Below are 18,105 nucleotides of genomic sequence, written 5' to 3' on the forward strand. Positions count from 1 at the left end.
ACCGACATACCTGTAGAAGCTTTCCTTGCTGCCCTTGACATCCCTGGCCAGGTTTAATTCTATCAGGGCTTTCCTAACCTGATCCCTGGCTGCATGGACAATTTCTCTGTATTCCTCCCAGGCTACCTGTGAAGCTTTAAGCTATTACATTTTAAAAGAAAACAGACTATGAAATTATAACCACAAAACTGTTTTAATTAAAGTAATCTAAAGACACATTCTTGACTCAAGTAATGAGTATTTCTTTATAGTGTTGAGATTTCAGGACAAACAAATCCCAGGTAAATCTCCGATGTTGATTATTATATGTAAACCCCAGAAAACCAGTAATAAGATTATTACACTTCCTTGTATTAAAAAGAAACACTTAAAGTCCATCTAATAAACAAGTTCTTCACCAGCATGTTGTGTTCCAATAATGATGTACCTTCAGAAAGAAGCTATTCTTTTAAAAAACAGATCTCTTGAAGAATTTCTTGCAATATATTTAAGACTGATTTCAAATAAGAGCATCAGGGCATACAGAAAATGAATTACTGATTACTGTGTTTTTCATTAGGAGATTTCTTTCCTTTAACATCTTTTCCCCCTCCCCATACATGGGGTGAAAAATAACTGCATTCAGTTTCCATATTTCTGAACACATTTCCTCACATCCTACTCACATCCAAGCCGTAGAAACTTTGAGTTCAGGCCACAGTTTAAAGCCCAGTGATGCCTTTTGACTGTGTGAGTAAAATTCACAAGGTAGTGCAACTAACAGACTTCAGTTTGCAAAGAATACAAAAATGAGTAAAGTTTTCTGCCAAAATGCAGACTTGTGAAACCAACAGTGTGCTTCCTACTACACTTGCAAATTCAAAGCCAACTACCTCCATATGGCCTGCAAAAGAATTCACAAAAATGGGAGCAAATCTCAGACACTAAAAACATACAGCATGCAGCTATGGGCTACTAACAAACATTAAACCCATTAATTTCACTATTGATAAGCATTTATAAGGTTACTCAAAAATGCAAACAAGCTAACCTTATTCTTGGATATCATTTGCAATTTTGATCAAATCTGAAAATTTAATGTTCCTTAAATGTACTTTAACTATACTCATCTCCCGAAAGCATTTTTTTGCGTAAGCTTGTATGCTAGCTGCATTAACTTGCTGTTTTGCATTCACTGAAAGAAAAAAAAAAAATTTGATCCGTCTTGAGATTTACCTTCATCAGGCTCTGCACAAGACAACCTGGTTACAGAAAACACAACCAGATAAAAAAAAAATAAATAGTCCTGTCAGACAATAGTTGTACCAACAGACAGTACTAACAGTGATGGGGTATAAAATTACTTCTCTTGCTAGAGTGCAGAAATAACTTTAATTAAAAAAAAGTATTTAACTCCTCTTATAGAAATGTGGAAGCAGAGCATTAAAAGAAATCCTTAAACAAGATTTTCCTACAATTTTATAAGGCCTACATGTATGCATTGGCTTAAAGAACTGACAAAAGCCACAGATATTAACTCTCAGGACTTTCAGGACTGTTGCCTTTACCTTCCTCGGTAAATGAGCTTTCATGTCTGACAGCAGGTGTTCAACAGGATTCAGACTATATCAAAAAACCTACATTACTTGATATTTATTTGCTGAAGGGATACTTATGACACTTTCTTGCTCTTTGTTTCTGAAAGATAGAAAGCTACACCATCAATTGTAGATCTGGAATTTGAAGCAACTCTTTCAGTGCTTTTTGCAGAGCAGAGAAATAAGCTAAAATTTGTGCTGCAGGAAGGAAACAGCAACTATCATCACATATTTGAATATACTCAACTAAGCAAGATAGATCCACAGCTTATTAAATGAAAGGTATTGTAGTAGTTAATTGAAAGACTCCCAGAGCTCTAGGAAAACAATACCTAATTAGAACAACAGCAACTACAAGTTCACTTATGTAAACAACACAAGCAACCTACAGACCTGAACGGGTGCTCTACAGCCTGAGAGAGGCAAGATATGAATAGGACTGAAAAAACCCCAACTGACCTAACAAATGTTAAATTTCTAGCATCTGCCTAAGATAGAAGAGTGACATGATCATTTAGACGTTATAATCATCTATCAGATTTTAGGCTATACTTTGTTATATTACAAGTCACAGTCAATCTATGGTACTAAATCACTGCCAGCTCTCCAGACTTTATCTTTAGAGAAGCTGTGTGTTGTCACAACGTTGGAATGCCTTCTTTCAGATTCAGGTGGTTCTGTTAAAAGCAAGCAGGAGCTGAGATTTTGAGAAATTAATTTAAAAAATGGGCAGTAAACATGTCACTATAGAAGGGAAAATGGCTATAGCTGAAAAGGGACAAGTTAAAAAAAAAAGTGTTTGTGTTATAAATAAAACTATTTATTTAAAAGGAGATCTGTCCAAGTGCAATATTTAATGTAATTAGCTAAAGCAACACAGCCTGAAGTTAGAAAAATCTATAAAACATACCTCTTGTGATGTTTTCTAGTGGAAAATGTAATTTGGCACTTGCTACAGGAGGAGTTCAACATCCCTGCATCGTATTATCTGTTGGCTGATTCCTAAATTGCTACATCTGGAGAAACAGTGAGAGATCTTGTTGTTGCTCCTTGACGCAAATAATTCCACCAAAGGACTGTCAAGACACTCATGTAAGAGACTTTAGAACACAGTGATAATTCTAGGAACACTGACAAGTTCTTGCTGAGCACATTTCTCCATTAGGCAACATACATTACAAATGGATAAAATTTTTATTCTTTCAAGAACAAGGCTTTGAAATTTTGTTTTGTTCCACTGTTTAAAAGGCTGTGAGTCACATGCCATCTTTCATGATACACACTTTTTAATCATAGTTGTTTAAGTTGGAGATTCTTGAAAGACTCCCTGCTCGAATCAGTTGATGCTGGATTTCCTAAACCCCTTACCAGGTTCATGGCAACTCAGTACATAAAAGTAAGTATTCTCACCTTGCAAATAGTATTCTCTGATTTGTTATAGGACTATTGCAAATGAGTCTTTGCCACCTATCAACTAAGAATAGAAGACTGATCTTCAAATCAAGCAGCTTTGAAAAAGCCCCAGAATTTTTCCTGACACTTGGCTTCATTAAGGATACTCTTTTTTATCTTTCAGAATACTTTTTTGTCTGTGAATATTAGAATGACATACCTTACCTAATTTCAATTAGATTTATTTAGAGCACTTTGGGGAAAAAAGAAAAAAGCCAAAAACAGCAACAAAAAAACCCAGCAGGCATATAACTTTGTGCTGATTATTAAATGAAAAAGAAATTGATAAACTATTTAAGAAGCTAGCAAATAACCCTGCTATAACTAAATATTTTAATAGTAGTTTAGGCTTTTACGAGAATTCCTTAAGCGATGGATTTTTGCAAAACTCTTTTCTAGAAAACTGCAGCAGATGCTGCAATTGCAAATGCATGGAACACTAGTAATACACAGGAAAAGTCAGTTCAGGGGACAGCAAGACTCCAGATCAAAATAATAGCAACATTAGTGCAGTCACCTTTCCTGAAGTCCCTTTGTCTATACAATCTGACGGCTCTATTTTGAGAAAATATAAACGTGATGTCCACTTTTTTACTGTTCTTCACACCTCCAACCCAGAGCCCTCCAAACCAAATGGTTCAGAGAGTTAAGTGGAGACCCCCAGTACAGGGTCAGGCATAGCCCCATAAGAAAGCATTGTGGCACCACAACCGCATCTCATCGTACAAGATCACAAACACAATGTAGTGCTACTATTCAGAGGTCTGAATCTTTCATCACGGTCAAGGTAATCAGCATGTCATACAGCGAATGCATGACAAGCTTGAAACAACAGTCCTAAAATATTACCTGCCCATTTAATCAGCTGATGAGATATGAATATTGTGTTCAAATAATGCTATTAAATGTCTTCCTTTCCAAATCATTACAGAAGATGTGTTGCTGGAGAACAACACCACTGCAGTGCTATAAAATTTGCAGTAAACTCAGGTGAAAAAGCAATAAATTAAAAACAAAACTAAATTAATCCAAGATGACTCAGCTTCAGAGATAATTTCATTACATAAGAATCTCAGCTTTTTAAGCTTTTTAGCTGGGGCAGGGGGGAAGTCATAGTCACCAAAAGGAAAGGTTTAAAGAAACAAAAACAAAAAACCAACCACCAACCAAAAAAGAAAAAAAAAACAAAAACACACCCCACCAAACCTCCCCCCCCCAAATATAAACAAAAAACCCCATACATCACACACACAAACCCCCCTAAAACTCCAAACACTACAAAACAGGACACCCCCCTCAAAGAACCAGATGACAGATAAAGGGACAAAAATTTTGTATTTTACTTTTATTGGTGGGCGATATGGGGAGAAATCCTATCCAAGGTTTTTGCATATTGAGATTAACAATACTGTAATTTACTTTGAAATAAAGCTCAATCTGATAACCCAAGGCAAAGCTGTACAACAGGGTTAAGCATGAGGTTTTGGGTTAATTTTCCTGAAAGACAACTTAGTTTTCAAAATCCACATGCAACAAAAGTGTCCCATGGAATTTGTACCACAGAACTGACTGTTCTCAAATTATTAAAAATATTTTGGCCAAGGCTAAGGAAAGGGAGGTGCTGATGTTCCTACAGTCTTACGTTCGACCTTGTCAACAGCTACAGCAAAGTCATCCAAAATCCACTGAATTCCAGAAAAGCCTGACCTACCCACTGCACTGAAAATAATCTCATCAAAAAAGTACAGGATACGAAGACAGACATTTGCGTCTTTTCATTTACAACTTTTCAACAACAATAACAAAACAAAACAAAAAAAACAAACCAAAGCCACAAAACCAAACCAACCAACATAGTATTTTTACTAAAGACATTGTGTTTTTGTCAATTAATAAAGGTAATTTGCAGCACCCAACATTACTTTTTCATTTTACAAACAAGGAACAACTTCTACGAAACCTACAGACACACACCAGTATGTAATGTTCCAACTGTAATCAGCACTGCTCTTTCCTTTTATTTTCAATAATGCAAAACAAGAAGGGACTGCCACAGCTTTCTCCCACTGAGCAGAAAGTATTAACAAAATACTGATTGTTTAGTGTATTGCTTCCAGGGAACACCAACCATTCAATCTTAGATGTAATGTTATCTGGCTTGGCAAAAACATAAAGAGTGAAAAGCGATTACATCCTTTGGGATTCAACAGGCAGTCTGCAGAGTTTTCCTTCCACTGGAGTGGAAATTGCACATAATAGAATATAACTCTTTCCAGTGCATTTCTTTAGTTTTAAATGGTAGGTTTAAAAATTAAAAGCTGTTCTGTTTAACTCTCAGACATCCACTTTGGCTGAATCAAAATGAATAAATAATTATGATAATATTGATAATCATAATAACAATAATAATAAAATCTAACTACTTATGCAAGGTAAAATTAAAAATTTCAACCATTTATATACAGAACAAACCCATATAAGATAATAATCTCTGATCTTCAAGTAAAAATCCCACATACACACACTCTAACCCACTATAAGGATAGACTGTTCAGTTTTACAAAAAGCAAGCCCAAAATGCTTAGTTTTACAGCAAATAAACAAAACGCAAAGTAATCCCACCTTCTTTTTTATAATTCTGTCCTTTTTCCAGTTTCTAGAGTTCAGTCCAGTCTTTTCTGGTAGCCAAGATTTCTCTTTTGATGTTTTTATAATATTCTGAAGAACCATCCTTAAAATATTCTTCATGTGGACAGTTTTAAATAGTAGTGAATATAAAAATATTGTGTAGAGCTAAAACCTAAGAACAGTTTCCGTGCAACAACTACAGTGAAAAACTACTTAAATGGAGTATTTCTGGCCTACTGGCATATGAATTCAAGCAGTAATGACGAGCAGTGATAAGATGTTCCAAAGAAACAAGACAGGCCACAGTTGTGACAGGAACAAGATAGGCTAGATCAAGTTTCACCTAATTAGGCAAGGTTGCAGTAGGGGAGTTCTGCTATCCTCTCCTTGTGCAACAGTCATCTTTGTTTACTATTATAATAACAAACTGTATTAATCTTAAATAAATTTACATATAAGGCTCTGACTGTCTCAAAAGAGACAGAAGTGATCTTCCCATCGAAGGGGGCAACGATACAAGCAAAAGTTCCAAGAGCAAACATCCTAACAACTATCAAAAGACATTTCCATGACATTTTCTTAAATCAGGAAAATGTTTTAAAAAAGACCAACCAGCTTAAAACCAAAACAAACAACAACATTAAATCCACCATGTATTTATGCCTAAAAATACTATCGTTCCATCCATTCTTGGCAAACTCTGTCTTCTTGCTGGACATAATTCAAGCAACAGAGCATATAAAATGGTAAACTATGTTTCTGATTGCCTCTTCATGTCAAGGGACAGCAAATGTTTATCATCATTCCTGTCAACACTATAGAGGATCCAGAGCGGGGAACAGAGATGGCACCAACAGTGCATTCAGCTCTTACTTGGCAATTGCAGGAACAAAGCATATTCTCCAGCCTGATCCATTCCCTTAATAGAGAAAATGGAGAGAAAGAGTGAGGAAGTCACCCAAGGGGGTAAAAAAAAAAGGAGAAAGCAAAAACCACGAAATATCCAACCCATTCTACAAAAGATCAACAGAACGCAAACAACCCATCTCTCTCAAAACAGAGCTATGAGCTACATTCTCTGTGTGGCACCTTACACATTAACTGCAGGAAGATAAAAGCAAGGGGTTCTCAGCTTCATTTGTGAGCCACAGAATTGTTACATTACCCTTTTCTATAAGCAGCGGTAGAGAAGACAAAGGTAGTAAGATACCACATTTAGGCTGCTTCAACATTCAGAAATAGTCCCGTCCTCCCTTAATGCATTTTGTTGGGAACAAAAACATTCTGATCCCATGCAGTTTTCCTTTCTCCTCAGCAAACATGTATCATGTTTGAGAGGTTTACTGAGAATATAATTAGTAGAATCATTTCAGAGTTATAAAGTGCCACAACTTAAAAAAATTAACCTGTTAGCAATTGAGAACATTTTAAATAAATGAGAAACTGGAGGATATTTCTTAAAAGGGAAGGGTTGTTTTGCTTTTGGAAGGATGGAAAAATCTATTCTGGTTGTTCTCCAAAACCAGATTGTATCTTTATCTGCAGAAAAACAAACTGTATCACATGAATAAATATTTGAGAGGAAAAGCTGGGCCTATATTAACTCATATTGTGCCACTCTTCCAACTACAGCTACTGGCTAAATTCTTCTAAACAAAACTGCGTAACTTATAAAAGCCTCACTTGCTATAGAAAGCCACGGCATACACGTACAGACCAGAAGTACATGGGAGTGCAGCCCTAAAGCCTGCCGCCCCTACTGGATAATTAGGCTCTTTCAAAAGAAGAATATGAACTAAAATAAACATGTGTGTCACTGAACTTCCCTTTTATCCTGTCATCCTCCCTTCTGAAATAACTGAAAACACCAGTGTGCACTTTGTTAAATCATATAAATAATAAAAGCACGACAAGCACAGTGTAGCCCCTTACCTTCTCTCATATAGTCCATAGATGTATTGTCATATTGAATATCTGATCCACTGCAGTTATTTCACTCACAGATTTATAACCATTACTGTTAGGTAGGTAAATATAAATCTAGGCTATATGTAGAGAGAAAAGGATACCACAGCCTCTGGTTGATTAATATATTATCAGACTCAAAATCCTAAAGAAACAGGAGGATTTTTTAAAAAAAAAAAAAAAAAAGTAAAAAAGTTTTGACTATTCTAAATGAAGGAAGCAAGGTACATGCAGAATTTCATAGACCTAAGTTATGATCCTATATTAAATTTAAAAACTATATAAATTCCAAAAGGACTTGCCCCATGTCAAAGCTTATATTCAGTGAAACTATGTATCTGCAGATTATGTAAATCACTCAGTAGGAAAGCAAAGTCAAGCCTACGATCCTACTAAAGCAGTTTTTCCAGCACAGTCAACATAAAAATCCATGGATCATACTGGGAAGAGGAAAACAAAAAAAACCCCAAACAACTCCCCCTCCAAAAAACCCCAATCAAACATCAATTTTTTGCAAGTCATTATAAATTAATAATACTTGGTGAAACAGGTACCTAGATTTACTTATCACTTCCACTTAGGTAAACTGACAACTTATGTATTTCCTAAATCTATTTACTGAGGTAAAAAATGTGATGCTCTATTACACTATAACAACTGTACGCTCAATAACCTATACAGGGTATGACTTGTGGTGAGCATGTTTCCTTTTTCCAATCCAAGGGTAAAGAAATTAAGAGCAAGAAAGAATTTGATTTAAACATGTCAAATACATTCAAATATATACATTCAAAACAGAAACTGTGCTTAGCATGCTCATTTTGGGGGAAAGGCGGGTGTGGGAGGGTGTAGGAAGTGATTTACCAACTGCTCTCTCCAAATGATGTTAGAAACACAGTAGCATCCTTAAGTCCCCAGCACATTAGACTATTTATTCCAGTATGACTACAGATGCTAATACATAAAAACATACACAGCTACATGACATCATCCACATTTTTGCATTCTTTCACGTATTGGAAGACATCTTTTCTCACAAGAAAACTGCAGTACTTAACAGAACAACAGAACAGAGGATGACTGAATTACTTTGCTCCCCACTTCACGTGGGGAAAGGAAGACAAAAAGTTTACAAAGAAATTCAGACACAATCAGAACACTCTCATCCCTGAGCACTGGAAGAAAAGAGGCCGTTGAGACCTCACTGCTTGAAAAATTGCTACATCATTTGTGAAATAATAAGAAAAAGCTGACCAAAAGCTTGTTCTTGCTTCTAAAAAGACAGAGGCAAGTACACGCACACTCCAGATCAAGCTTACTTGTAATTTTGTGCCAAGGCTTCTCAGTCCTTCAGAACTCAGAGCAAATTAAGCAGTATTTGGTAGCTTCAGATGGCTGGGGGAAGTGAGCAGCTGTAAATGGAGGTAATCCAGTAATGTGTTGAAGGCTCAAATCACCAAGATTTGTTAGGTTGAATGTTACAAAACACCCAGAAACGCAAAAATACCATATTAGAAACACTGTATAGTAAATCCTCAGATTTAGCATGTCTTTTATGTCCCTTAAAGTGGTGTTTCAGACTATAATTTTATACCATAAATACAAAAAATCCACTCTAAAAAGGATATAAAAGTAGTCTAAAGGTTGATAAATGTGAAAGTGAATAAAATTCAAAGGTTTTTCATGTTTAGCTAAAAATGAGCAAAAGCACAGTAATTGATACATAAATTAAATTATTCCAATGTAAGTATTTGATTTGGACTCCAAAATCAACTGGGGTGAACAGAGCAGTTTGTAATTCAGAGTTTAAACTTATTTAAGCCTCCTTTACCACTTTACCTCCTATCAGTGCTACAAAAACAAGTACTACTGCTCTCCACCATCTGGAAAAAAAGAACAAAAAAAAAAGAAAAGTAAAAATAAAGTACCACAGTCAGGAATTTGGGGGTGAGGGGAAGCATTCCAAGCAACAGACTTGAAACTGATTTGTTTCAATGTAAAGCTTGGATTTTTATATCATATTCCCATACCCAACAAGCTCTTGCTGAATTGGTGATAAATGACAATAAAAAGGTGAATACACTGCAGTGTTAGTACACCAAGAAGCTAGTCAGAAAAAGGACTGAAAAGATTTCCAAGTGGCATGGGCTAGAATAGACATCAATCCATGTGATATGGTTTTAAAATAACTGCATTGATCCTGACATGATTTAGAAGTGTAAAGGAGGTCAACCATTACAGATCTTTTTTCCACTATCAGAAGTACACGATTCAGGCTTGCAGCTAAAATTTTCTGAACTTTAGATAACTTCGGACAACAAAACCATACATAAGGAAATAAAGCATCAGACATGCTGAGACATTCAGAGCTGCATGCAGAGATGAAGCTGCATACAGACATGAGTTTCATAGTTTATAAGACACTGTTTCAAGAATTCAGTGAACTCCCAAAGTGTACATACAGTCCAACTGTTTGACGCTCAAATAGTAATGAACCCATTCATTACTTAGCCTGCAGATTCATCCAAAATTTCAATTCCAAGAACTTGCTGTTTTTAAATACATAACAGGAAAATCTAACCACTTCTCTGTCAATGTATCTGAATAGCAATGTTAGCACTAAGAAATAGTCAAACTGGGTTCTAAGTCTGTATTTGACTAAGCTAAGTGTCCTAACATACCCCTGTACTATAAAAATTATCTTACAGGGTTTGTAAGAAATGGCTGTCAGTTCACAGATGCTAGTACTTTCTCAGATGCCCAGATAACAAGTCAGCTAAGCTGTCAGTGAGTAACTTAAAGAGTTTCAGGCAAGTAATCACTAGATGAACTGTTCAAAGTTATTAGAGATACTAGTTTCCTATGCTGTCCACATCAACACACAGTGTATGTTCTGGCTGTCATATTCGTCTCTCTACAAAATGCTAACAGCCTGCCAACCACTTTACAGACATCAATTATACGATAACAATGTACAAATATCCTCTCCTTACATATCTTTTCAGGAAGTAACTGAGATATTAGTAACATTTATTAAAGGCATTCTGTGAGAGTGTTTTGAACGTAAGTAATTTGAAACCCCCTATCTTTGGCTAGATAGGACAGATTCAGGTCAGGTTTTGACCAACACACTGATTAAGATTTTACAAGATAACCAGCTACACTTTCTGAAGCCTGTTTTGGGTTTTCTTTTTTTTTTGAAGTAGTAAGCTTGAGGGGAGGAGGAGGTAGAAAAAAGGAGGTTGAACTGTGTTGAAAGTACCATAAGTATGTTGAAAGTATCACAGCATCACCTTCAGAACAGGCATAAGAATGCCAACAGGTGCAGCACTGTCTTGAATCATAAATTAGACAAATTGCATTAGGAAACAGGATTAGAAAAGGATTTTCTCATGCAAACATGCATTCAGAGTATGTCTCCTCAACTTAAACTGTACCTGTTATTCTCAACTAAGACTTAACACAGCTTCTTTGAGAAATTTAAAAAAAAATACTTATATGCAGGTAAGCCTGTACTCAATGGCTATGATAAGCTTTGTTAGCCTCAAACCACCCTATTTCTCCACCTTTAAACATCAGAGAGCAATGCAGGCAATACTTTTCTCCACATATTAATATCGTAGCCCTGTCTACCGCTTTTTTCATCTAATATTATAACTCTCAACAATTCTCAGTTATTCACCTTAGTAGGTCTGGACAGATATATTCCAGTTCTTAGGAGAACGAGGTTTGCTGGTCTCAAAGCATCAAAAATTGGCTCCCAGGAGAGTAGAACTCTGAATTAATTCAGATGCTAGTCAATGCACCATGCTTACACGCATGGGATCAATCCAGGGGATTTGGGACTGGAGGAATTCTCCTAGATCAGCCTGGCAGAGACCTCGGGCACTGCGCTGTTTTCTTGTTTTGATTTCAGAGAGCAAGGAAGTTAATCTTTGCCATGCGGGACAGGGATTACACACCAAAATCACCCAGATATATCTCACCATATGCATTCACCACCATGGAATTGTTTCAGGCTGAAAAATCCCAACAACCTAAACTGATAAAACTGATTACATCTTTCCTGCAATCTGCACATTTCTTCCTTTTTTTGTGCTGGTTCCAATGCTTATCTGACCCTACACAGAGTTGGTTTCAGTGTGCTCAGCTGGCAGAAAAGTATCCTGGCAAAAAAAACCAAACCAAACCAAACCAAAACAAAAAAAGCTCAAACAACAACTTCCTGCTGAGTTCACATACTGAAACAACTCAGCACAGAATCAGATAAATACCAGAACCAATACGACAGAGGGGGCAGCAGGGAGGCAGGGCTACAGCAGCCCCTGCAGTTATATCAACTTCATCTACACAAAACTGAAGCCTCAGTTTCCTCCCTTCTCAATTTATAAACAATAGTTTAGGCATGTGAAAGCTGAAATCCTTTTGTCAAACTTAAAGTAGACATAAGGATGCATAGGTGAAAGACAGCATCTGCAACATACGCAAGTTTAAATTAGATTGCTTCTTGCTGAAGTGAGAATTCCTTAAATAAAATACTAGTTTTATAGCGACAGTCTCCTCACACATAAATAGAATTCTGCAGCTAAGCAAAGCAATGAATTGGAAATGAACAACAACAACAAAAAATCTTAATTGTACTTCCATTACTGAAGAACTAGGCTAAATTACACGATGCATCTTAGAGAATAAGAAAACAACAAGCAGAAACCAGAAGGAACGCAATACTGCAAAGTGGGGGAAAAATGATGGCTAACTAGTGACTGGCAACTAAGTTTTACTGGTTTTTTTCATTTTTTTTTGGCCCCAACTTTATATTAGTTTCTCAAGATTTCCTCAAAGACCACATATTTTACCAAAAAATAATATCCCATACTTAGTCCCGATAAAGATGTGAACATTGGTGAAACCATAACTTTGCACTGAAGTAACAGTGCTACTGCACCGCAGAGGTCTTTAATTCCAGTTCACTGTTCTACTCACCTGCTAAACAGCCGGAGAACAAAATCCAAAATATGTCACCTGGGGTACAGCTCCACAATTAACTGAACTGAACAAACAAAAATACTGAAAGGGAGAGATTCCACTTCTCTATCCCCTTCTCCAATAGCAATCTCAGCCAAGTGATCTGCTCCCTCCTGTACCAACACGGACAACACAATAGTCACAGTTTAAGCTGATTTAATGCACTAGCCTGGCAAGACATACACGTTTATATGTGCGTGTACATATATTTCTTCAACATTCTTTGGATACAACTACTTTTTACAGTTTTAGCAACCGGGATCAGTTTACTGAGACAAGCAGTGCAGTCCATTCAAAGCAAATGGTGGGAATGAGCAGCAAGGAAGAGGAAACAGCCTTTTCCCCCAGCCACAGGAAACGGTTAACCCAGCTCATCCCTATTGTGAAACCTCAGCCCTGAAAGGAATTCAGTGGCTCCAACATCCTACTGCACCGCAATGACAAACCTGCACCCTCCGATACAAGCAAGGTTACACGTACTTGCTCCTAAGCACGATTTAAGTAAACGAATAGAGTGACTTAAAATCTAGGTAAAGTGACTGAAAATTTATGTTCAAAATAATTCTTTTCCTCCACTGAGCATCTCATATTCTTGCTTGTCCTTTGATTATTATAGAATTTACACTTTGTCCTCCTGATAGCATTGTTGCTTTTGACACACAAATCTGCTTCTGAAGAATGGTGTCTATTATTGCACAATATAATTCTATTATTGTCTGTCATAAAAAATTTGCTTCAGAAGCTCAAAACATTGAGTATGTTCCACGGACATATTACCTAATACATTAGAGAGTATTACATGCTTCCAAGTTTAATTGATTCCGATGACAGATTTCCAAACTACCAGAAAAATGTACCCACCTGAACTGTTAAAATTACTACTTTACAATATTTATTTACTTAAAAATCTTATCATTTAAGAAACAGTGAGACACAGGATTCAAGACTGATGGAAAAGCTGGTTATAAAAGAAGAAAGAATTTAAACATTTGAAATCACCTAATGATATAATTTCTCAATTTAAGAAAGAAAAAAAAAATAAATCTCACTTTGCTGGGGTCTGGCACAAGCCTAAGAATGAACCTCCTGTATCCCAGGCTAACATATTCAGTTAGAGTCAAAGTATTTTGAACTATCCTGTGCTAGTAATTAATGTATGATAATACTAAGTTTTTAATTTAGACAAACATGTAAGACACGTAAATTCCAAGTGAGTCATGATGGAAAGGGAGCAAGACACCTTCTCCCCCCACCCCCAGTTAGGCAATAATTTGTTTGCTTCTTCAAACCTCCATTCTCAAGAATTATTTTTTATTTCTGAAGCTGCCTCCAGTTTTTAAGGACAAAAAAAAATCTAAAACCCCCTGAATGTTTAAAAAGGTAATGTGAGCTTTGGTTTTAATACCTAGCATTAGACTGCAAATTCTTCAGAAAGGCACTGTCTTTATTCTTAACATAATAGGGGTTGTTTCACAGCTGTATGATATATTAATATAAATAAAATGAGCTGGAATTTTTTCTTATAATATAGTAAGAAGGCCTATATTACACATCAAGTTTGAATTTGTTAGATTAACTTAACTCAGTCTGGTGGAGTGGCATTTTGCTGTCAAAAATCTACCTATTCTCTGAAGACTGCAGTGGGTAACAATCTCACCTATGCTAAATCCATACGTACCAAATATATTTAAATATCCTATTAACTGAGTAGCCTATGAATAGTACTCTTCATTGAGATGGTGAAGCCAATGACCTTATTTTTAACCACAGAATAGGCCATAGCCTAGCATCCTAAAAAAAAACAAAACACCACCAAAAAATCCCTGTGATGTGATCCAAAAAACATAAAATGGCCTTTAAGCTTTGCTGCAATAAATAACTCCATTAATAATGGCTGATAAACTTGCAAATTATTCTCTACAGTCACTTCGAATTTATTCAGCAAACAAGTATATCAGTACTGCTGATAACTATACAGTTCTGAATTAATTGCAATATATTTTACTCCAGCATCGCTGAAAATCCCTAATGTTAACTTAAGTGTATTAAAGTGACACATCTTCCTTTAGAATTTCACAATGTAGCATTATATGAGTAGTGACCTTCCTAAAGAAAAGAGAACAGTGTACACTGATTTGAAAATATTTTGGTTTTAAATTAGGAATAAGCAGTGCCTACTTTGGACTTTTTGGAAAAGGGTTTAAGCTGAATGCATGACAAGTGTATACTTATTGAAAAAAAACAAAACCAACCCACCTAAAACAAAAACCACCACTACCAAAGAAACCAACAACCCCCCCTTTCTCTTAATTCACCTGGAAGATAGCTTAATTTAAAACTAACTACTGGAGATATCCATCTTTGGTTTGCGTTTTATTAGTCAGGATATCTGTCTTCGTAGGTGAGGAACATATGTAGCAATTAAGAATATATTAATGCACACTGTAATACTTGAGATCCACTTGTACATTATCTAGTCTAACATAAAATATGCATCAGTCATGGTCACACAAAATTAACTAGACCACAAAAAAAAATATCACTAAACACTCTCCAAACTTTTCACTCTCACTTCTATTAAAACAATAAACACAACCACCCAATCCTACACATAAAAACAGACACATCCAACAAGTCTTTGCCTCTAAGCCTCACATAGAGTACCACAAGGTTCCTCCTAGATACGTTCAAACACATGAATGCTGGCTGCGACCTCACTCATACTCCTCCCAGTTAAGTTAAAGGCAAAACCAGGAAAGCTCTGCAGCAATAGGTATAGTGGAATTGGCAATACTAACTATTCCTCCCAAGAGATTCAGTCCATCACAATTTCTCACACAGCATCCACCATCGCCTCTCCTATCACCTTACTGATGGTATACAAACTCTACATAGTTCTGTGCCTCTGGCATGACACACGACCTCACAATTACTGTAAAAGAATGATCCTCAAAATTTAGGTAAGAAATAGGAAGCATTATATAAACTGTAGCAGTTTCCACTTGCACTGTATCTCTTCTCAAGTAGGAAAACAGTGCTCCTCATAAGGGGCTTTTTCTTGTCTGCACCCTAGTGTCCAAATAATATGGCTAATACTTGTCAGAAGAAGCAATTCTGGAAGTACCATCCAAGAAGAAAATGCATTAATTGCATTCATTAAGAAGAATTTTCCAACACTCTTCCAAAAACAAAAATCCCACCAAAAATCCCTGCTGTAGCAAAGAAAAAAAAAAAAAAAGAAAAGATAATTAGGATCCTCCAAACAGGTTATAGATTATGCAGCTGAAAGGAACTTCATCCACAATATTTTTGCAAACAAAATACAACCATGGCTGTTTTAACCAAAAGATTTCCTGTTTGAAAGGATACCACATAGTTCTGGGCTTGCACATTTTATTCTAGGAATACAATAAATACTAACCTTTTTTCAGTGAAAAAATATCACTATATTCAAGGCACATGTATAGCAACTCTTCTAGTGTTCCTTCATAGAGATCATACCCAGTGTAGCACCATAAGCTCATCGTAAACATCGCCCTTATGTCCTGAAGGCAACAAGTTTAAGATGGATGTGCCTTGTCAGCAAAGCAAAAAACAATGGGTGAGAAAAGTGCAGTCCACATCATTATTACTTTTTGAAGCCCAATAGTGTTCAGGACTAAGAATATAGGAAGTTTTTTTGTATTTTTTCAAAAATTAAGTACAATAAGCAATATGATCTTCTATATAAAAAGGATGTAAAAGAACAGAGAAGGAGGTCACAAAAGAAATCATAACTTATAAAAACCTCTCAGAAGTTCCCATGGGGGGGGCGGGAAATCACCACCACCAAAGCACAGGATAAGAGGAAAATAGATCATTCAATTTTTCTATTCTTCAGATATGACTTTATTCTTAAAAATGGTTGTACAGAATGTAAAAAAGTTACCAATCCAAAAATGGCCTCAATTACTTCAAATCTGATAAATACAAGTCATAAGAAACTAGAAAAGGTTGGTGAAATTTTGAGTTTGTTGCTACAAAACTGTAGCGATATCCACTTGTTATAACAGTTCAAGTCTAGTAGTATTATAGTCTCTCCCCTTGCTATTACATACTTTTGTTAATTATTAAAAAAAAAAAATCCAAAATAGGATCAGGGAGGAAAAAAACTTCTAAGAATATGAATTCAATTAATTCCATCACATAACAACTTAGATCACTAGCTCTTCCCTTTTCAGAATACAAAATCTCCAATTTTAAAAAAAAAAAGCACCACCAAAGACATTTGGTCCAGTTCTACAGCCATATGTTCACTTCATTTTGATATTATATGTTGATTATTCCAGTAAACAGGGTTGGTTTTTTTCCATCCTTGCAGTCCAGCAATAAAAGAGTTGGCATGAGATACTAAAGGTACTGGCACAGTGTCCTTTTAAATACAGGTATTCCTGACTATGTTATGATAGACTGTCCATAACAACATCTAAAAGCCCTTCAGAAAAGTAAAATATTTATTATTTTAGGATTCAAACTCAGTAAGTTCTAATCTGCAACATTACGACCATTGCAGCAAGGTAATTTGTTTTTATTAAAATTCAGACATCAGTATTAAAAACACTTTGAAGTACGTTTCAAAAACATAATAAAAAGTCTGCATCCTGTAACACCTTCCAATAAGCACAAACAACTGCTACATTTAAACAACCATGAAGGTAACCCGAGACACTGGCAGAAACACTCAAATAGGTAAAAAAAACTTCATAAAAAGGCAATCACTGCACTACGGAAGTTATGACATTAGCCTGAAACCCACACACGGGTTATTAACGGGAAGCAAATACATTTGTTCTGACTTAGCCTGTCATTGGCATGCTAGGTTTTCAATAAAAATTTTATGAATGTAAAGCATAACCCAAGTTTCAATGGAAGCAGAAAAAGCTGACAGTCACCTTGTTTTTTGTTTTTACAAGCTAACATCCGTACGTTCATAGAACAAACCTGTAACTCAATGAACTTTGCTGCTGGTTTCTAGTGTGCCTAGCGCACTGAAATTCTTGTACAGTAACAATAGAGTGCTTTGGTACCTAGCAGCTAGACATGAAAAAGGCTGTCATAATACCTGGCTTTTAAACACTACCTATACTCATCTGTCTGTAATTTTACATTTAGTTTGAGTTATTTATTTCCTCATCTTGGTCATGAAACAAAATCAGAGGAAAGAAATTTTGTTCAAGATGTCTCTAATATTCTCACCAAAAAGCATTCTGCTGCAGTGCTTTGGCTGCAAACACTGCAGAGGAACTGTAAATAAAAAGCTCATTTCTACTGGAATTAGAGAAGACACAGGCGATACTCCATATAAGGGAGTATCTCATAAACCCATATCTGAGATCAAACAGAGTTTGAAAGAAATCAACAAAAAGAATGTAATTGTTTATTACTCAGTGTCAGAGGATCCCGTCATAAAACGAAGAGT

General features: G+C 35.9%; 1 protein-coding gene across 3 annotated transcripts in view; it reads right to left on the bottom strand.

The window, feature by feature from the left end:
• Positions 1–18,105, bottom strand: part of PPP1R13B (protein phosphatase 1 regulatory subunit 13B) — a 73,038-nt gene that overhangs the window by 53,722 nt on the left and 1,211 nt on the right. For 2 of the 3 annotated variants that reach the window (XM_064460873.1, XM_064460872.1), the window contains exon 1: positions 5,652–5,905. The exons of the other annotated variant lie outside the window; for it this stretch is intronic. In XM_064460873.1, the coding sequence (XP_064316943.1) occupies positions 5,652–5,777 (126 nt within the window). In that variant the 5' untranslated portion in view covers positions 5,778–5,905. Of the gene's footprint in view, positions 1–5,651; positions 5,906–18,105 lie in introns of those variants that run through there. 3 annotated transcript variants of the gene reach the window in all.

Source organism: Phalacrocorax carbo, chromosome 9, assembly GCF_963921805.1.
Source record: "Phalacrocorax carbo chromosome 9, bPhaCar2.1, whole genome shotgun sequence".
In the NCBI taxonomy this organism is placed as follows: Eukaryota; Metazoa; Chordata; class Aves; order Suliformes; family Phalacrocoracidae; genus Phalacrocorax; species Phalacrocorax carbo.